The following is a 21,978-nucleotide window of genomic DNA, read 5'->3' on the forward strand; positions in this document are numbered from 1 at the left end:
ATATAATTTCTCTCTTCATAAACCGTGGGAGCTAATAATGGTTTATGCACATTCCAAATCCTTCATAAACCGTTACTACCAGCCACGTTTTATGCACATTTGTCTTCATAAACCGTGGCTACCTACCACGGTTTATGTTGAGCTCCTCTTCCAAGTAAACCTTTCCTGCCAGTCACGGTTTATGTGTAATTAAGAACTGTAGTTGGCTCCCACGGTTTATATAGAAATTCAAACAAGACATGTACATATCAATTTTCCCATTGTTGTAATCTGATAAACATTTCTCAAGTTTATTTTATATAAGTCAACTGCGCTTAATTAAAATTTAATGGAATAAACTAATGACATACATGAAATAGAAAACTTTAACATTTTCCTGAACCAAAATAAAATTAAATAACATTTATAAGAACCAAAATAAATTTAATAAGAACCAAAATAAAGAAAAAGGCTGTCTATCTCTAAGAAGACACTTTCAGACTAAGCTAAATGAATACCAACCAACATCCCTTTCTTTTATTTTTTTTAATAATTGGGCCATGCCTCAATTATTGATCTAGATTTTTAACATTTTACTTCTACTTTTTAGGCTCAGACATTCTACTTCAGGGACATGCTTTGAAAAGATGAAGCCCATCACGGCCCAATAGAAGCCCTTCTAAATGGGAAATGAAATGGCCCATCATTGACCGAACCTTTATCAGCTGGTTCAGCCCATTCTTCTAGTAAAGATATAAGGTTTTTATGACAAAAAACAAAGAGGAGGTTTCTAATGATTTTATTCTATTTTAATATTTTTAAAGCAAAATGAAATTAAATCTCTTTTTTGTTTTTTTTTAAGCCTCCAAGATCACGCTGAAAAACCATAAGAAAAATGAAAAAGAAAAAAATCTCATGCGCGTAACACCGCCTATAAAATTGCATATCTCATCCAATTCAAACTGCACGTTTAAATTAAGCCACAATTTATCACATGTTAAGTAAAAGAGATTGAGAAAAAAAAGGTTGAAACAAAATCTTCCATTAAAAAACCAAAAAATCAACCACAATCTTTTTTTTCTCTCTTTCTACACCAGCTAGCGTTGAATCAATGTCATGATTAAGAAGACTTGAGTGACAAATGAGACGCTTCCAAATGTCACATGATTAGAGGGTGTCCATTCAATTACCTAGAGAGAATAATTAAGTGAGGCTTATGTTGTTAATGAAATCAAATATTTGGTAGGAATTGCAAGGACATGATCCTTATACGGATTTTTCGTTGAAAAATGGCCAAATGAAAAATATGTGGTGAGACCTGGTCACACACATAGAATATGCCATGTGTTACTCTCAAATCCAATTTGCTCAAACAGCTTTATAATCATCAATTTAACATCATCATCATGATTATCATACTGAAACTATTTTTACCTTAATTTAGTACTTGTGATTTCTAGGTGATCTTGTGTTCCTACTAAATCTATTTTTCTTATTACATTTTTTTTTTCTCTTTCTCTATTTTGTACTTAATAGAGAAAGCCTATGTGTTTCTATGATGAGTATCCATTATTAGGTAAACACTTATCTTATGTGTTGTTAATCCATGATCATAATGGACAATAAAAGAATATGTTTCTTTGAAGCTTGTTAAAGTTTTATATAATTTTTTATTGGGGTAGGAGATTTTCTTTTCTTCTTCCTTGACAAATTGGTAGTCACAATTGATGTGAAAGGAATGAAATACCATAAGTTGTTAAATTTGGCAAATTAGATACATGAAGTTTGTGTGAGTGAAGCTAAGAGAGTGTAGAAAGAAATAAAGAAAGAAAGAAAGAAAGAGGAGTATCTATGATGAAAGGGGCAATTATTGATGAAGGAAAAGAAATAATTCCAATGTTCCCAAGATTGCATGTTAAAGATGCTGAAAAAGGAGGAGGGCCTAAAGCACCACCAAGGAATAAGATGGCTCTCTATGAACAATTCAACATTAATATGCATATGCCTTCTCAAAATTATGCCTCAGGATCATCAACATCCTTGTTTCCTCTCCATCTTAGAAGCTTCACACCTCCTTCAATTTCTCCCTATGTGAGTCAAGTAAAAAATGCCATTTCATAACATGTTTGAATCCTTTAGGTAACTTTAAAGGTTACATTGTTAGCTTTATTTGCTTCAAGTTACACTTAGGATTTGGTTGACTTTTACAACTTGTTACAACATTATAGACATAGACACATGTTAATATGTTATGATGTTAATACATATTTCTATTCACTTTAGTTAAATTGTTCATATTTTGCTGAGAATATTCAAGCTTATAACTCCAAAAAGATTAACTTAGCCAAATTGATGGTAAGTTACATGAGTGAGACAAAAAAACTACCTTTGAGTACTGTTTTTGAGACAAAATTTTAGAAATAATAAACATAAAATTGAGACATTTTTTTGGTTCCGAAAAACAGAATATTTTATGTACTTTTTATCTCGCTGTCTTTGTCACTCTGTCTGTGTATTTTTGTTCCAAAACCAAAATCCAAGTGTAACTTTACCGAATTTTATATTTTCTATGTTGATTACCGTTTAATGACAAATACAATTTGTTTCAGCCAGATGATTTCATCAACACTAGGTGTTTTCTGAAAACATTTGATGGTGAATATGCTAGTTCTGCCCATGAGGGAAATTCAGGTTGTAACCTTAAGCAACATGACAAGGATGAAGACAAACTTCCACTTAAAAGTCTCAATTCATTTAGAGAGAAGGTGAATTCACTTGTGACAATAGAACTGAATTCCACACAATATGAGAAAAATGAAAGAGAAGAAGAAGTGTCTCAAAAGTTACAAGAAGATGAAGAGAAGACATATAGACATTATAGTGGCTTAAATAAACTAAGGTTGGAATGTAAATTGGGCATGGATATTTCCCCAAATGATGTTCTAGGAGTTATTGGTGAAAAGCAATTTTGGAAAGCAAGAACAACTATAATCAAGTAAGCTTCTATTTACATTGTAATTTTCATTTACATTTACATTCAGATAACAAAAAAGTTGTGACTACTAAGAGCTACTCAAATTATTATTTTGTGTTTATAATTTAATTCCTATACCTTGCTACCAAATTTATTTCTTAATCTGTTGATACTTCTCTTAAAAGTGATGATCAAAGTGACTTGTTTACCAAGTTTGGCTGTTATCAAATTAAGGAAGAAACTAGTTTAGTTATAGCCTCCTAATCTTAATTACCTTACTAAACAATAATGATGATCTATAGTAATATAATATGCTGAACTAGTACAATTAGTCTTCAAATTAAATTGATCCTCTTATCTTACATGGTCTTGCATTCCTCAGATTATAATGTAATAATATAGATTGATCATGGGAAATATTTCTTCAAGTTACAAACAAAATTATTTCATTTTTTATTTCTTATGTTTCTTTTATTTTGCTCTTATTAATTGTTGTCTTAGACCTAATATATATACTTACATTGCTATTTCAGTCAACAAAGAAGCTTCCTCATACAAGTGTTTGAGTTGCACAGACTCATAGAGGTAATTAATTGCTAGATGATATATTATTAATTGTTTGTTTTATCAAATAATTATATTTTTTTTTCTTCATTGTATTACCATAAGGAAATTAATTAACTCTTATATTTCTTAAAATCAGGTACAAAAAACAATTGCTAGATCACCTCATTTATTGCTTGAAGATATCCATGTCCTGAACAGAACACTACCAAAACCATCACCATTCAAGAGGTTACAATCTGACTATGTCGCCGATCAATCGCCGGCCGGTAAACTCGCGAATCATTCCGAAAACATTGCAATTGGTGGCAAGATTCCCCTTCCTCCTCCTTGTATCAACAACATAAGCAAAGGTCATTTTAATAACCCTGGACATTATATAGGAAAGCCTACATTATTAACCTCTCTAGATTCAATGAATACCAAAAATACCCTAAGTTGTGGTGTGTACCCTACTTCACAAGGAAACCAATGGTTAGTTCCTGTTATGTCCCCATTAGAAGGCCTTGTATATAAGCCAATCATAGGGCCATGCCCTCCAAATCCAAGTCTCATAACACCAATATATGGTCCTTATAGTCCTCAGCATGTTCAAGAAGTACCAACTCTTCCCCCCACAAATTCTCACCAAAGAATTGGATCCCTCTCTGACTCTTTTTCACCACCAATAATGCATCCATCTATTGAGCACCCCAATAATAATAATAATAATAATATTAATAATGGTCATGAAAGTCACCATTATTCATCATCACTTGGAGAAGTGAATTCCTCCATATTGTACAAAAGCTCATCATCTAACATTATTACCAATTACCATACAAGTCAAATAATGCCAAGAACTACCAATAATGTTACAAAAGATAAAGATAGAAGCACAACAAGTAGTAGGAGTAGTAGTCCTTGCAAGAAAAGGAAAGGTGATGTACTTCCTTTGTTCCCTGTGGCACCAACATTTTTGGCATCAAATAATGTTGATCATCATCATCATCACCAGGCAAAAGTTATCAAAGCATTGCCTCACAATCCAAAATCAGCAACTGAATCAGCTGCAAGGATATTTAGATCAATACAAGAAGAAAGGAAATATTTGTAGTTGGTCATCAATGTCATATTATATATATTATGTCACACTCTTGAATTTGCAAAGAATGCATAGGTGTCATGCGTTAATTTATTTTTAGCACCAGCACATCATCATAATTTGTCATTGTCTTTTGGTTTAGAATTTCAAATTGAACTAACTAACGTCGCCATCATCAAAACGTTAAGGGAAAGGAACATAACAATCTAGTAATAGTAGAACTTAATAGATTGAATAAGTTTGGTTACCCAGATTATTCTTCCTTGTACCCATATGTCCATCAACAAATTAGTTTCTCTAATACTCCCAATTATTGTTCAACAAAGGATATTGCATTCGCCAGTAGCAAGTATGTGTCTCATGAATACATACATTGTAGCGCTCCATTCCTAGATTGAACAATGACATCACGTCCAGTATCGGAGCCATCAAAGTCACCAACAATAAGACCAACAATTTCAGTATCCATGGGTTCACTATACACTCGAGGGTCTGCAGCTTGATGTCTAAACAATCAAATGCAAAAAGACTCATCAGGATGTTGTTGATAAAACTGTTTAGATACGAAAAGATTTTGCAACAACATTATTTTCGTCAATCATCTTCAATAAATCTTCAATTAATATTGAATCCAAAAAACCTATACACTGCTCAAACTTGATACAAGATGAACTTTAAGATACTTATACATAGAAAAGAATATAAAACAAATTTGAATACAACAACATTTAGAAGTTACTTAAGCATAATCAAACTATACCGAAAAACTCCCTCTTTATGTGCCAACTCATTCTCAGTATCAAAGATATACAACTGAGCAAACTACCAATCTTATGGTAACTTTCACCGCAAAGAATAAACGGAGACGGACCTACTCCATTGCTAAGAGATGTGTCAACCCTTCCACCAATAGAAGTGAAACAAAACAAATTATTATACTCTCAAATGTTCTTCAAAAGGTGTTTATTCCTTCAATCATTTCCATTGAAAAGTGATACTAACAATTCAGGGGGCTCTTTCAACAATGACAATTGCACTTTGCCTTTAAGACAACATATTGAAAATACTGGATAATTAACTTTAGATTTTCTTAGAACACGTTCAGAATACCAAAAAGCCGCACCACACCATGTGAGTGTAATTATAATCACCATGGTCCAAGTATTCTATTTATATAATAATATCTATCATTGGAGTATCATATGTCACAAAAAAGAAAGATGTGAAGATCAATATAGGGAAAAAACAGAAAATATTGAGCTTATTTATTAAAACTAATTACACACCTTTCATTTCACTTGGTGTAAACATCACATGATCCTTGAGATCAAGAGGAGTTGTCAATACTCAATACATTATTGAGAGTGTCATCGATAATATCTTCATCTAAGTCAACCAATGTATTTAGTAAATCCAAAATTAAAAGATAACAAAATAGCACTAAAAACTCAATTATTATTAGCCACTATTTATAAAAACAAAAAAAATATATATGCATATAAGCATATTTGTGTGTATCTGTGTGTATATATACCTCCATCAATCAATATCGATCAATCAGAAGTTAGTATACTCTCGAACAAAAAGGTCTTTTGATCTATATAAAAAAAACATATAATTTTAATACTAAAACTGAGGGAAAAAAATAAACACAACTATACAAACCACATACCACGTATATACAAAATTTTGGTGATATTCATAAACTCATGTAAACATAAGTAATACATCATTAATCAAATAAATAACAATAATCACAAGAAACAACTAACCATTTCTTATTGTAAATTCTTCATCTCTTTTTCTCTTCATTGAAATTTTTCTACTCTTTAATTATGATATTGTTGGCTAAAGAATAGGAATAACAAAAATAAGTGAATAGATGAATCACACCTAATAGAAAGAGTATGTCTAGCTTTGGTTTAATATGAAAGAGCAATAAAGTGAATGCCATAATACTTGGTGTGTGTAAGTACAATGATATCTAAAGAGAAACTTATTGATAATTTTAGAATATATAAAAGAAGATCAAACATTAAGAAGTGAATTATGGTTTTTATTTCATTTATTTTGGATCCTTTTGAAATCGCTTATGTTCAAATTGAATATTTGGTCCCAAAAAGATTTTTTTTTTTTTCTTTTCAGTGCAGGAAGTTTCTGAATATGCGTCAACCGCTGGTCAATGCAATCATCGAGTGCAGCAAGTTCACTCCATATCTTCTAATCACATCATATCTTTGCCTATTTCCCAGATACTCTATTTTAGATTTCTAGCTAGCTAGCTGCTGCTAAAAATCCTAATTCTAGCTACTTCTGTACCGTATCTTTGCCAATTGATTGAGATTTCTTTTTTGATGTGGAGGTGAATGATGGGTTGGGATGGATATTGGTTAGGGTTGCTGTTGATGATGACGACTCTATCATCTACTGGGTCTGTTTGATTTGAAATCCTTCTGGCGTAGGTATGTCAGGGTTTTCAGTTCATTTTATTTAAATGTTTTCCGTTCATGCTAAAACACACTCGTATCTCCTTGTTGTTCCAGTCTATCTCCCGATGAGAAAACATGAACTCTACCCTTCACTAAAATCCAACTACACCCAGGTCTCTTCCTCATGCCTTTCAACCTCATTTCTTTTCTCAAACTTGCCCCCTCAATGTGGCAAGCTTTTGCAGCATATACATTACAGAGAGCAACATGGCCTGGGATATTTAGAGGATCCAACTCAAGCAGTCGCTTTGCAGCATGCCTAGCAACATCCACATCTGTTTTACCCAAACCGCAAACCGCAAGCAATGCCCCCCAAATGGCATAATCTGGTTCTATAGGAAGCCCCAAGACAAACTCCTCTGCATCCTTAACCTTTCCTGCTCGTCCCAGAAGATTGATCATACTAATGCAATGCTCAAGACCAGGTTGTATTCCATGAACATTAACCATGGCACGAAATAACTCCAACCCTTTATCAACAAGACCAGCATGAGCACATGCTGTCAAGACACCTAGAAAAGTAACACCATCTGGGTTAATACCATATTCATGCATGATTTCGTACTCCTTTAAAGCCTCACTAGCCCTCCCATGATCTCCAAAGCCCATAATCATTATGTTCCAAGAAATTTTGTCTCGGTAGTACATGCTAGAGAATATCCTATATGCATCCTCTATCTCTCCACATTTTGCATACATTGATATAAGAGAGTTCTCAAGAATCAAATCATAGTCATATATGGTCTTCAACTGCATGGCATGTAATTGGCGCCCCTGTTCAAGATATGCAACTGAACCAATAGCACCGAAAAGAACAGAGAATGTAGAATTTATTGGCATAACACCATCAGCCATCATTGCAGCAAACAAGTCGATGGCTTCGGTAATCAACTCATTTTCAACATACCCATAAATCATTGAAGTCCATGCAAGGGAATCCTTGTCAACCATGTTATTAAAGAGATTGCATGCCTTTAATACTTTCCCAGCACTAAGATAGCCAGCAATCATGCATGTGCTTGCAATTGTGTTTTTGATGGGTAGTCTGTGAAACAAATCTTCAGCTTTTTCTAACTCACCAGCCTGAATGTAACCATTTATCATAGAATTAAATGATTGTTCATCACAGTTATTCACATCACTTTCTAGTAGACTTTGAGCTGAGTCCATAAGACCAAATGCAGAGTACATCCGAATGAGACTTCTTTGTAGCCTGCCATCATAATCATCAAGCTTACAACCATTGACAATTATATAAGCATGTAACTGCTTGCCAAGGGTAGGAAAACCTAAACCTGCACATGCATAGGCCAAAGAAATAAAGGTCTCACTGTTCGGTATTGCATTAGAGTGTCTCATCTCAAGAAAAAGCGATAATGCCTCTGCACACAAGCCGTTCCAGGTAAATCCACCAATCATGGCTGTCCAAGAAACTACATTTTTCTCCGACATGGTCTGGAACAAACTATAAGCTTCATCCACATTGCCTACCCTACAGTAACCAGAAATCATGCTTGTCCAACTAACCACATTCCTACACCCCATCTCCTCAAACAACGCTCTTGCTTCATCCATTCTACCTTTTTCCACATAACCCGCGATCATACCATTCCAAGAAGCCACATTTTTTTCTGGGGTCTGTTCAAAAACCATCCTTGCTTTGTCCCACTCCCCATTCCTTACCAACCCTGCCACCATCGAATTCCAAGAGATCACATTCTTCTCTGGCATTTCATCAAACAGCCTCCAAGCATCTCCAATCCTCCCTGCATCTGCCAACCCACCAAGCATAGCAGTCCAGGAAATAACATTCCTCTTCGGCATATGCTCAAAGAACCATGAAGCCTCATCAAGCATGCCAGATTGCAGGTACCCAGACAACATCGCGTTATAAGTGACTATGTTTCTGTGAGGCATTATATCGAACAGCATTCGAGCTTCACGGATGAAACCGTCTCGCGAGTACTTTGTGAGCAGGGAAGTCCAATGAACAATACGAGCATGGGGGTGGCCTCGAGAGGACTTGTAAAGTAGATCTCGTGCTTCATGGTGCCAGCCATTGGAGAGGTAACGGAGGAGCAAAGTATCATTGAATTCGAGTGTTGGGCCATTGGTTCTGAAAAAAGGCAAAGCATGATTAAAGGGTTGAGAATGGTAGTGAAGATTGTGATTGCGAGAGACATTTGAAAGAGGGAAGTATCTGAGAGTAGAGGGGCGCATCAATAGATTTTCAAAATGAGGTTTTTTTTTCCGTATCTATCTTATATTCTTAAAACATTTTTAGCTCCATGCCAAAGGACCACACCTTCAACCACGTTCACGACCCCATTGAGCAGCACATTCACTCGCTGCACCTAATGCCAAATGGCAAACGAAGTTGCAGAAGCATAAAGTGGTGCAAGATAAAGGTGCACCGAGTGTAGTGTTCAATACAGCAGCTTTTCTTCTTTGACATGTGTGTTTGCATGCAAACCTGCACAGAAATTAATGCAGAATTAATAAACAAACATTAAAAGAACAACGGAACTGGTGTATGACTGGTATACAAAATGTATAGGATTGTTCTAAACCGTAGCTTGGGCAGCAAAGATGAAAAAGTAGTTTTATATGAATGTATGAGATGCTTACAATTGGCTAACCCTCTCAACTTGATTTTCTAATTAAAGTGCTCCTTATCTTTGAAATCTAATACTTTGCTTAACTATTTAGTTAAAATAAATAAATAAATTACATTTTGAACATAAAATGTTTATTAAATAATAATAATACATTAATCATATAAAATATAACGAACTGAACATATTATAAGTAAAATTATAAATATAATAATAAAATAATAATATTATAGCATATTGTGCGGTTTGGATTTGATTGGATCAGTTTTGACTTTTGAGAGTAGATCCGAATTCTGATGTGATCCATGCGGTTTGCAAAAAATAGAATCAAATCAAATCCAAATTAGTGCGATTTTAATCGGTTTTCGGTTTGGATTGAATTGGATGAGTGGTTTAATTTGGATTGATTTGGATTTGAGTTGCTAGGCATGCTGCGAAGCGAACTACTTGAGTTGGATCCTCTAAATATTCCAGGCCATGTTGCTCTCTGTAATGTATATGCTGCAAAAGATTGCCACATTGATGGGGCAAGTTTGAGAAAAGAAATGAGGTTGAAGGGCATGATGAAGAGACCTGGGTATAGTTGGATTTTAGTGAAGGGTAGAGTTCATGTTTTCTCATCGGGAGATAGACTGGAACCACAAGGAGATACGGGTGTGTTTTAGCATGAGGTTGCTCTGAAAAGGATCTTGGCCATGGGTATTCTGGTATGTGTCACAGAATGGACACACCAGTACCCTTTTTTTTAGGGTTTTAGACTTGTAATGGGGTTTCCTGGTTCTATAAATATTTATATATGTGCCTTCAATACATAGTTATCAAAACCGAACCAGTAATTGACCCAGTCATACGATCGGATCACTGGTTAAACCGGTGGATAACTGATTCACCCGGTCATAATTAAATAAAAATATAAAATTATAAAAAAATAAAATCAAAAGTTAAAATGCATGTCTTTACAAACATATTAATATTAATCAAGTATCAACTTGTAGATATAAGTCACAACTAACTATATAAAGTTATAAACATAGATGATAAACTAGTTACTAATACAAAATACTTTCTCAATTTAAATGAAAAAGAGAGCAAAACATAACACAGTCAGTAAATTAATGATTAACAAACTAATCAAAAACATAAATTCAACTAATTTATAAATCAATCCATCAAATTTAGCTCAATACAACAACAAATTTAGCTCAATACAGCAACAAATTCAACTCAATACAACAATAAATTTGACTCAATACAGCCACAAATTCACAGCAACAAAAGATGGTTCAGTAATGATTTACAACAACAAATTGACAGGGACAAGGAAAAAGGAAAAATTGAAAAAGATAGAAGAGGGGAAAGCAGGGACAAAAGAAATAAAAGAATTTCAGCAATAAAAGATTTAGCTAAGTGATATTCAGCAACAAATTCAACTTAGAGCAACAATTTAAAAGCAATAAAAGATAGGTATTCTATCATACTCATCTGTCACAATAAAATGCTTCATCAATTCAACATGTTTTTCAGCAACTAAAAAATTTGCTGAGCGATATATTCAGCAACAAATTCAACTTATACAGCAACAAATTCAGCTCATTGATAATTTTCAACAACAAATCAACTATGATAATTTTCAGCAACAAAAACTTTACCTACAAATATGATTTATAGCAACCAAAAAAAATTAACAATCATTATTTCAGCAACAAATTCAACTTTCAGCAATAAATTCAAGGTGTACTGATGATATACAGCAACAAAATTGAAAAAGAAATACCAGGGCCGAAGGAAGCTCACCTCAGCACCTGCCAGGGACCAACTGACGGCGAAGGAAGGAAGCTGACCAACTGAACTGACGGCGGAAGTAAGAAGACGACAATGACCACCACCCGAGGGAGCAGATGCTAGTTCCGTCTGGTTCTTCCGCCGGCGAAGCGAGCGCAGAAGGGCGGCGACTGAGCTTGAGACGGTGAGGACACAGCGCGACGAGCTTGAGTCTGAAACGGTGACTGCCAGACCGAGAGAGAAGTGTGACACCGGAGACAAGAGTGGCGTGAGAGAGCTTGAGGGAGAGAGTGGCGAGAAAGAAACCCCAGAGAAGAGCGACGTTGAGGCTTGGTCGTGGGTGATCACTGCACTTCAGAATTTGGGCATTTGGGATGGGGGGTTGGCTTGGAAACGACGTCGTTTCCCTTTGTTATCCCCCAAAAAATTAAACATGACCCATTTCGGGTCAGGTCACCGGTTTTGCTTCAATCCGTCCAGGTCGAACCGTTTTCCCCCGGGTCTAGAACATGGGCGATCTAATGAGTGATTCGGTCTGACCAAATAATCAGGTGACAGGCAGACTGAATTTTCGGTCGAACTGGCTAGAATCAGATTTGATAAGTATGCTCTAATAGAATCTATGTTGAAATGAATAAAAGATTGAGACAAAAAGCCAAATTGTAATATGGTGTTTGTTTTTGGTGAAAATATTCAATTTTGTCTCTAAAATTATATTTGAGTTTTAATTTAGTCTTTAAAATTTTAATTATTTTAATTTATTTCATAAATTTTTCAATTGATTCTGTGATAAAAATCAACGTAGAGACTAATATGATTAAAATTTGAAAAATTTAGCGACTAAATTGAGACAATTGAAACTTTAAAAACTAAATTGAGGTTTGAGTATAATTTTAAGGATCAAACTGAGTATTTTTTTTTTTTTGTTTTTGCTTACTTAATCATTTGATCTAGGCAACTACTCTAATAAAAATGCTAAAAATATCTTCTCATGATGATTTTTATTTAAAAAGTATAATTTATTTATTTAGCCACACTTTAAATAAAAATAATACTTTTATAACATATAAAAATCAAGTTTTATAATTTATCATCTAATGATCAAAATAAAATATTTTTACACAATAATAATCGTAAAATCTTTATTGAAGTAGTCATCTTTAATCTAGGTTTGATTTTGGGATTTGCTTTGGTTATCCTAAGCTTTGTTTTTGAATTAGGTGTGGGTTTGTGTTATTCAGAGGGAAAAAAATATGGTCTAAAAATATAAGACCATTAATAAGATGTCTATTCACACCAATAAAATTATAGAATTTGAATTTTTTAATGAGAAAAAATTAGTAAAGTTATAAAAAAAAACAAATAAATTATTATAAGATTTATAATTTGAGTAAAGTATTGTTTTTGTCCCCAACGTTTGGGGTAAATCTTAAAATTGTCCCTAACGTTTCAATCGTCCTATTTACATCCCTAACGTTTTAAAATTGACTCAATGTTGTCCTACCGTTAGGGATCCGTTAATAAAATTAACGGCGGGACAAAATTGAGACGATTTTGAAACGTTAGAGACGTAAATAGGACTAAAACGTTGGGGACAAAAACGATACATAGAAATAAATTTTAATTTTATTCTTCAATAATATCAATTTTTACTGTACATAGTATTCAATTATTTTTAATCATATTTACACTTAATCACCTTATTTTTATTCTAAATAAATTTATTTTTTTAATTTTACACTTAAAGTAATGTATTTTTTTATAAATAAATAAATTTTACACTTTTATTCTAAATAAATAATGTAATGTGATTAGAATGAAAGTGTAAAACTATAAAAAAAATATAAGTAATGTGATTAAGTAATGAAAGTAAAATTACATTATTTATTTAGAATGAAAGTATAAAATTTATTTATTTATAAAAAAATTATATTACTTTAACCGTAAAATTATAAAAAAATTAATTTATTTAGAATGAAAATAAAGTGATTAAGTGTAAATATGATTAAAAATAATTAATACTATGTATAGTAAAAAATTGATATTATTGAAGAATAAAATTAAAATTTATTTCTATGTATCGTTTTTGTCCTCAACGTTTTAGTCCTATTTACGTCCCTAACGTTTAAAAATCGTCTCAATTTTGTCCCGCCGTTAATTTTATTAACGGATCCCTAACGGCAGGATAACATTGAGTCAATTTAAAAACGTTAGGGACGTAAATAGGACGATTGAAACGTTAGGGACAATTTTGAGATTTACCCCAAACGTTGGGGACAAAAGCAATACTTTACTCTTTATAATTTTTATTAAGGTTGTAAGAATTGAATCAAATTTTATCTATAAATAATCTCTAAATGAGTATGAAAATATTATACCATTAAACTATAGATAGTTGATTTTCTTCACAATTCTATATACATATATCTATCTATAAAGTTAATTTGGATTTATATATGAAGTGAGAATAGTTTAATAATAGTTTTTATTGTTAGGGGTGTCCATGGATTGGATTATATCCGTAAATACGCAGTAAATATCCGCATCCGATCTAAAAATTGCGGATACGATCCGATCCGCAAATTGATCGGATCGGATCGCGGATATCTGCTCTATATCTGCGGATTCGCAGATTCGCACAATAATAATTAAAAATAAATAAATATATATGTTTGGTATTATATTTACTTGTTTGTATGTTTTAGTTAGTAATTATTATTCATATATTGTATTATTTTATTTTTGTTATTTAGAAAGAGTTTGATTAAAAATATTTTAGAAATAAATAAGTTTAAAAGTATAAAAGAAATATTTTTATTGAATTTTTTTACATAGAAATATAATTAAAAAGAGAAAGTTTAATTATGCGGATATATCCGATATCCAATCCGATCCGTACATTTCCGTATTGAATCAGATCGGATCTAACACTAAAAAGCGCGGATATCATATCCGATCCGATAAAAATTATATGGATCGGATCGAATTTTCGATTATATCCGATCGATCCGATCCGCAAATAACCTTATTTATCGTTGTGCTGATAACATATACATTAAAAATTAAATAAGCTTAAATTAAGAAAATTTTACTTTAATACGTGAGAAAGAGTTATCTTACTCTGAATTATCAAATTTTAATTTCAGAGATTCTTTTAATTTGAACTGAAAAATAATTAATGCGCACACATATATATACTAGCAAAATATCTGTGCATTGCACGAATTAAATATATTTGTCAAACAAACTACTTTATTAGATATAAAGATTATTTTTTCGTCTTCTTAAAAATATTTGTTACACACGTTGTTTCAAAAAAAAAAAATAATAATAATACATCAATTCCATCATTTTCAGTAAAATACACCGTAAATATAAAAGTCAATATTACTAACAATCTCAACGGCATTCACATTAAACATCGACTTATAAAAAGATAAAAAAATTGCAAACACCACAAATAATAATAATAGTTTAAGACTTTAAATTGTTTGTACCTTTTAGTATATTGTTGAGTGATGTATTATATGTGATTTTTATATCAATTTTTAATATGGTTAAATTAAATTATAAATTAATTAATCAACTTAGTATATAATTTTAAAAATAATAGTTAATTTATTTTGTGTGTATTCTTTATGTAAAAAAACTTTTAATTTTTTATTTATCAGTTATAATATTAAATAAAAAAATAAAGATACCAAAAAATATCTCTCTAAAAATTGATATGGCTAATTAAATCAAGTTATTTGCTCTTTTAAGTAATATTTTAAAATTTTGTTAAAAAGAGAGACCTTGACTCGTTAAAATTAAATAGAAAATTAATAAATTAGGATGTAAATATTTTTTTTATGTTTTGATGTTATCAATAATGTTTAAAATATTTATTAAGAATAGAAATGAATAAAAGAAGAAAAAATAATTCACTTAAAACAAAGAGGTAAAGCAATTTTTTATTTTATTTTAATTTTACTTAATTTTTGTACTAATTAACTTTTCTTTTTACTTTTATAGGTATTGTCCAAGTTTATGATCAAATCAAATCTTGTTTTCATGGTATAATACTCTTTTTTTTTTATAAAATAGAAAAAACAACATATCCTCACCATAATTTAGATAATTACAAATCTTAATATACTGAAATTATTTAATATGATTAGTAAAAGAAATAATTTTTGAAAACTTTAGGCAGTAGTAGCAGCTCCCCTATTCCCTTGGTGCAATTTTTATGCCTAATAAAAAAAATAACAATAACTTTTAAAGTCATCTTATCTTTTATAATAAAAAATCACATATAAATCACAGTTTAATAAATATTAATAGCATGCTAAAAGTTTTTTCAAATTAATAATAATCATCAATGACAATAACATTGGCAATAACGGTTAAAACAATAAAACAACTCAATCAAAAAATAAAAAATAGAAATTTATTTTCCAAAATACAGTATCTTCTATTTTTATTGTCATTACTTTAAAACTAATAGCTTCTCTTGCTTGTATATTTTTTTTTTCTAATAAAAAATTACCCACTAAATCTATCAGAGATATGAGAACAACAACAGTTAAAAAGACTTAAAACACAGAAGATAACCCTATTATTATCTTGCTAATTGCTAAATAAACCAATACCTTAGAAAAACTACTATTTAAAAACAAACAAAAAAGATAAAACCATTTTTCTAATAATAACAATAATCAAGACCACAATCAGACAAATCATATATACCTTTCATCCACTCCTCAATTTCAAATTTTTCTCTCATGTACTCTTCTTTATTTATATCCAAGTTTGACTTCAATACTTTATCTCCTATTTCATGACCTTTGTATTTAGATTTTTGTTTTTAAATATTTTATAGCTTTTATCCTTCCAAATATACTATGTAGTTGTAAAAAAGTTAGACACCCACTGTTACTTATACCTCGTTGAAATTGGTGCCACAATTCATGACTTAAAACATTCCTTAGCTTATCCTGGCCATGTTTAATACAGACACATATTATATAATACATCATCCCAAAGACTCAATACTACGTCACTACACAATATAAAATGGCGCATACTCTTTGACTCTTCACTACACATTAGACATCTTTTATAGAGGCGAAAAAAATTCAACACCTATATAATTTGTCTTTAAGATTACAACTTTTCCATCAAAACAAACATGTTTAATAGTTCAACACGGAGTAGTGTTAAACCATCTGATAATTTTTTCATGAACCTGAAATTGTCCTTTTCACCTGTTATATCTTTATAATATACTTGTAGAATCTTACCTCCGTCCCTTTTAAGTCCATCAAATCAAACTAATATCTGCAAGTAATGAATAAACAAAGAAACACTTAGAAATCAAATAGGTCACTAGAATCTATGAGATTACAAAATAAAATTGAGTGTTTTATAGCAAACACATAAATGTATTTGATATATGAAATATGAACAGAGATATTATGTTTAGAGATACTGAATTATTGTATTTTATGTTTATTCTAATAAAAAAGACACAAAGACACAATTTATTTTTTATTTTTTTTCATTATTCTTGTTAATTTTTTATAATTAAAATTTTTATTATTATATATTTTTTTAAATTTTTGAATGAAAAAGTATGAGAAGAAATTGGATTTCTATAATTTATTTTAATTTATCACCAAACAAAATATAAAAATACTAATTTTTGTGTCTCTATTATTTATGTCTTGTTCTTAATATATTTTATCATATTTTCAAAACCAAACGCAGCCTAATAATTAGAATCTTAATTTATTGCATCCGGATTCGAATCTTAATGATAATCAAGTGGTGGATAAAATTCTTTAATGTGTATATGAGTGTGTGATATATGTGTTAAAATGTCTAAAATTAAGAAGTGTTCAATTTATCTGACTAAAAAATTCAAAATTAAATAATTTTTAATAAATAATTTAATTATTTTATACTTTAAGATCATTTTAATAATATAATAATGATTTTTTAAAAAAATATATTAAACATTTTTTTTAAAATCATATTTTTGATAGATTCATTTTTAAATATTTTTTACAAATAAAAAATATTGTATTCTTTATTAATTAGATAAATATTAATTTTTTATTTATTATATTTTATATCAATGATTTAAATTTAAAATTTAAAATATATAGTTTAAGATTCAAAATTTAGAATTTAGATTAGAATTGAAAGAGCATTACACTCCTTAATTTAATTTTATGAGAGCCCATTAGCATTTGCCATTTTGGTATAGTTATTTTGAAACATATTTTTAATATATATATATATATATATAGTTAGTTCTTTTATGAGAGTGAAGAATCAAAACGATGTCGTTTTGAGTAAAAAAAAAAGCACGCAATGGCAAGCCCTAGTTAGGAGTAGGAACCCAGGCATTCCTCTCTTCTCCCTCTTCCCTCATCCTTTCTCTTATCCCTTCGTTCCACCGCCTCGTCACTTCCTTCCGCCGTCGCCTCAGTTTTGGTAGGTCCTCTGCTCTCTTATAACCCTAGCCCTGATCCCTTCCTTCTCGCCGCTCTCTCTCTCTCATACTTTCTTCTATTCACTGCGTGTCTCGGCTCAATCTCTCTTCATTGTGTGTCTGCCGTGCGCCGTCGCTGCTTCTCTGCTTCTGTCTGTCGCTGCTTCTCTGCTCCTCACCGTGTCTCTTCGCTGCTTCTCTGCTCCTCGCCGTGTCTCTTCTCCTTTCCTAATTCGAGTGACTCAGCCTCTGTTTAGGTAACTCAAGTGTCTTTTCTCCTCTGATTTTAATTGATTTGGTTACTGTTATGATTTTACAACCATGCTTAGGGCTACACCAAAATCAGCCACATGTACAGGATACACATTCAAATACAAAATATACACTAAGAATATAGTTTATACATAAATTTATAGTGGCTAATTTTAACGTGTAAATAGCATTTTTGATTATTTTATTATGATTTGGTATAATGCTGCTCTGTTTTGTTATGAAACTAATCACTATAACTGACTTTAACTGATTTGGTAACTTCTGTTTCTGTTATGATTTTATGTTACTATGGAATAATGCTGCTGTGTTTATTATGAAATTAATTGATTTGGTTTCTGCTATGATTTTATTATGAAATTAATTCATTTGGTTTGGCTTGTTCTATTATGATTTTCTTATTGCTTAGCTAATTGTCTATCCACAAATAGATTCATTTTTGTTTTAAAAAACCTGATTTAGTATAATTCTTGTTCAGTTCTTACAATGTCTATCCATGAGAACATTAATGCTCAAGAACTTTCACCCTTCACAAGTGAAAGTGAAACACAGAGCTATGATCCACTGCCAAGAATTGTTATTTTATTATGTTGGAAACTCTCTTGATTTTATTTTCTTTTAATGTGTATGTTGGAGATTTTATTTGTATGTGGATTGTGGTAAATTTGTGTATATATCGTGTTTTAATATGTTAAATTTGGTTGATTTGTATTGGATTATATTATTATGGTTCTGTTAATTTTTTAAAATTTTTTTCAAGGATATATCCATGGATACCCGCGGGTATCTGCGCTTCTCGCGGGAGAAATAAAAGGGGACGACAGGGGGTGGGGGAGGGGTACCCGCATCCATGGATACCCATTGCCAACCTTATCTTTGCTAAGTTCATACACATTAGCATAAATTATTGTTTAGTATATTTTCATCTCTTAGGGGAGGAGAGTTTAGGTTGTCAAAAATAAAGGACACGGCAATATAGTGTATAGTATATTTGCAGAAGATGAAAGGGAGGAGCATAATTGTAATTACTTTCTTCTATTCTCAACTTTCTCTTTGTTGTGGTTGAATTGATATGGTGATAGTTTGCAGGCTGTGGAATGCTAGAAGGAATGTATCTCCCGTGTTCGGGAGTTTCTGCAAGAACAATTGCTCTATATCCTCCTGCCTCATCTCTAGGTCATTACAGAATTAATTCATATGTAAAAATTAGGGGGCTAAAGTGTGCTTCTTTGAAAACATCTTTTGTGTGCGAAGCAAGGAGAAACCCCGACTTTTCCAGGCAAAACAGGTCTGGCTACTCCAGAAGCAGGAACAAGAACAATGACGGGAGAGATGGCTTTGAGAGCTTTGAGGAAGATATGTTGTCTTTGAAAAATGGACCTTTGGTATCACTTTCTGCCTCAGGTAAATCGCAGACCACATCAGCGCCTGGTCCTAGAGAGAAGGAGATTGTTGAACTATTCAAGAAGGTGCAGGCGAGGCTGCGTGAGAGAGCTGCCAATAAAGAAGAAAAGAAGGTTGAAACCTCACCAGGGAAAAGTAAAGAGAATGGTACCGTGGATTCGCTCCTCAAACTACTAAAGAAACACTCGGTTGAGCAAGTAAAAAGAAGCAGCGGAGGAAGTAAAGGAAAAGATCACAGTGCGGAACAGGTTCAAGAAAGTAGCCAATATAGTAGAGGGCGAAGTAATAAATTTTCAGATTTGGATAGTGCTCCAAGGCACGAATCCCAAGAAGCCAACTCCTCTGTCACTAGGCCAAGGTCAAATTTCCAACGAAGATCCCCTGTTCCTCGCGTAAAATACCAGCCTGTCTCTTACAATGAGGATGTTATGAATGTGGAGCCACTAAGTAGTAGGGTTGGAGAGAACATTCGGGATCAGCTAGGTCTGAAGCATGATGATGAACCGGAGATTGATTCTGAAACAGATATTGATCACGAGCCAGAGCCTGATCTTGATCCAAAGAATGAGTTGTTCTTCCCAGATATTGGCATTGCTGACATGTCAAACGATGATTCTCATGACCATGAACAAACCGAAGAAATCGATCATGATGAGCACATGGAGGAGGAGGAGGAGGAGCTAACTGTTCACCATGAGGATTTGAGCGCGATGAAGCTTGTGGATTTGAGGGCACTTGCCAAATCTCGCGGTCTAAAAGGGTTCTCAAAGATGAAGAAAGTGGAGCTCTTGGATTTACTAACTGGGAACTGATTCTGATCAATTGATAGGAGGAAAGCAAAAAAGAGGAGACAACACAAGTGAGTTCATAATTTTTCTTTTCCCACCTTACTTCTTTCTCTTTTTTTTTTTTAATATATATAATTAAAACTAAGTCTTGCAGGTACCGGAGAGCTTGTGGATCATTAGAGTAATCTTGATATATCTGTCTAGAGGAATTTTGGATTTGTGGTTTTTTTTCCAGTCAGATCTGTGAAGTCTTGTCAGTGATTCTGCATATGCTTATGCTTGTGAAATTTCACAATTATACTTAATTGCTTTTTGACTATTTTACTAATATACCATATCTCCTTTTGGTTTTTTCAAAAAATGATGTTATATAGATTTTTTAACTAAACAATGTATTTATTTTTGTGAACAAAATATTTGAGTCGATATTTTTATTTTTATTATATTAAAAATCAAATCTTAGAAATGAGAGCCCTTTGATGAGAGGTCTTTCTACTATTTAGATGAGCAACTGAATCAGCTGCAATCAATACAAGAAGGAAATAATTATAATTATAGTTGGTCATGATCAATATGTAATTATGTATTGTGTCCATCGACTCTAACTAGTATTCCTACGAGTAAAACTACTAGAATGGTATCAAAAGTTCACATCACCAACAAAAATAATTTTAAAAGATGCTAATAACAAATAAATTTTGGAAAGATTTAAAAATGAGACAAAAAGAATTAGATATTAAATATTTTTTTATTTTAAAATTAAATTTTGATGTAACTTCTCATAAATATTATTTGAAAAATAAGATTTGTTTATCTTTAATTTTTGATAATTTTATGTGAAGTAAATATTTTTAAAAAGTTTTTTTTTATTGTGAATGACTCTTTTAAAAAAAAAATTTAGAGATCAAATTTTTTCGTTTATCTTTCAATTAGTGGATTAATAGTTAACTCTATTTCAATTTGGAAACTATATATCAAATACATATATTGATATATACTAATGACACGCTAATAATCTGTCCGATCAGATTGTATAACCATTTTTTTCTCTTGTGATGTATTCAGTGATTAAGAAAAGGGAAGGGTTGATTCTTGGTCTCCCTTTTAACTTTTCTTAAAACCTTTCTTTTTGATGAGAGAAAACAGAAGAGATTTTAATTTTATCTTCTCACATGGTAGGAAACAGAACAGAATTATTTGCAAGGAAAATTATAAAGAAGTGAAGTTTTATAGAAAAATAAAGAAGATATTTTATTTTTGTCTCGTTTAATATAGAAACAGAGAAGAGAGTAAAGAATGATACACAGATGTATCTTGGTTCCGTTATCCTGTGCAATGTAATTTGCATCCAGTCTCTATCACAATAATGATGGAATTTCACTTTTTTTTCACCACACTATTCGGTGGTATGGTGTGGTATTGGAATGAAATGAAATTTTTTTTCTTTTTGGTTGATAAATTGGACAACTCCCAATTTTAGGTTACACAATACCCTCACTCACACACACTACTACTACTAACATGGATTCTATATTCGTGATGCTGCCATTG

The 21,978-nt window shown here is 31.7% G+C and overlaps 3 protein-coding genes across 6 annotated transcripts; 2 read left to right on the forward strand and 1 right to left on the reverse strand.

Moving 5' to 3' along the window:
- Nucleotides 1-1,830: 1,830 nt before the first annotated feature.
- On the forward strand, nucleotides 1,831-4,613 carry LOC130948913 (ELF3-like protein 2). The gene is made up of 4 exons (XM_057877775.1): nucleotides 1,831-2,070; nucleotides 2,589-2,974; nucleotides 3,487-3,538; nucleotides 3,657-4,613. The coding sequence occupies exons 1-4, from the start codon at nucleotides 1,831-1,833 to the stop codon at nucleotides 4,611-4,613; spliced, it is 1,635 nt and encodes a 544-aa protein (XP_057733758.1).
- On the reverse strand, nucleotides 4,338-11,709 carry LOC130950946 (pentatricopeptide repeat-containing protein At1g32415, mitochondrial-like). 3 transcript variants are annotated; one of them, XM_057879552.1, is made up of 5 exons: nucleotides 11,500-11,709; nucleotides 6,136-9,563; nucleotides 5,888-5,987; nucleotides 4,850-5,107; nucleotides 4,338-4,566 (listed from the first exon to the last, which is right to left on the reverse strand). In XM_057879552.1, exon 2 carries the CDS (start codon nucleotides 9,308-9,310, stop codon nucleotides 7,112-7,114), a length of 2,199 nt encoding a protein of 732 aa, XP_057735535.1. In that variant the 5' UTR covers nucleotides 9,311-9,563; nucleotides 11,500-11,709; the 3' UTR covers nucleotides 4,338-4,566; nucleotides 4,850-5,107; nucleotides 5,888-5,987; nucleotides 6,136-7,111. The 3 variants fall into 3 exon arrangements, with proteins under 3 accessions (XP_057735535.1, XP_057735534.1, XP_057735536.1); XM_057879551.1 differs by having other exon boundaries at nucleotides 5,888-9,563; XM_057879553.1 differs by having other exon boundaries at nucleotides 4,446-4,566; nucleotides 4,974-5,107; nucleotides 5,888-9,563.
- A 6,114-nt stretch (nucleotides 11,710-17,823) lies between these two features.
- On the forward strand, nucleotides 17,824-20,818 carry LOC130950948 (rho-N domain-containing protein 1, chloroplastic). 2 transcript variants are annotated; one of them, XM_057879556.1, is made up of 3 exons: nucleotides 17,824-18,222; nucleotides 19,318-20,498; nucleotides 20,582-20,818. In XM_057879556.1, exon 2 carries the CDS (start codon nucleotides 19,333-19,335, stop codon nucleotides 20,449-20,451), a length of 1,119 nt encoding a protein of 372 aa, XP_057735539.1. In that variant the 5' UTR covers nucleotides 17,824-18,222; nucleotides 19,318-19,332; the 3' UTR covers nucleotides 20,452-20,498; nucleotides 20,582-20,818. The 2 variants fall into 2 exon arrangements, with proteins under 2 accessions (XP_057735539.1, XP_057735538.1); XM_057879555.1 differs by having other exon boundaries at nucleotides 19,325-20,498.
- Nucleotides 20,819-21,978: the final 1,160 nt, after the last annotated feature.

The sequence above is a fragment of the Arachis stenosperma genome, chromosome 9 (genome assembly GCF_014773155.1).
Source record: "Arachis stenosperma cultivar V10309 chromosome 9, arast.V10309.gnm1.PFL2, whole genome shotgun sequence".
Lineage (NCBI taxonomy): Eukaryota > Viridiplantae > Streptophyta > Magnoliopsida > Fabales > Fabaceae > Arachis > Arachis stenosperma.

Excerpts from the sequence above, each read along its gene's own strand:
- LOC130948913 (XM_057877775.1), top strand. The coding sequence starts at position 1,831 with ATGATGAAAGGGGCAATTATTGATGAAGGAAAAGAAATAATTCCAATG. Across the intron at positions 2,071-2,588 it reads CTCCTTCAATTTCTCCCTAT|CCAGATGATTTCATCAACAC; the intron begins GTGAGTCAAGTA and ends AATTTGTTTCAG. Across the intron at positions 3,539-3,656 it reads AGTTGCACAGACTCATAGAG|GTACAAAAAACAATTGCTAG; the intron begins GTAATTAATTGC and ends TCTTAAAATCAG.
- LOC130950946 (XM_057879552.1), bottom strand. The coding sequence starts at position 9,310 with ATGCGCCCCTCTACTCTCAGATACTTCCCTCTTTCAAATGTCTCTCGC.
- LOC130950948 (XM_057879556.1), top strand. The coding sequence starts at position 19,333 with ATGCTAGAAGGAATGTATCTCCCGTGTTCGGGAGTTTCTGCAAGAACA.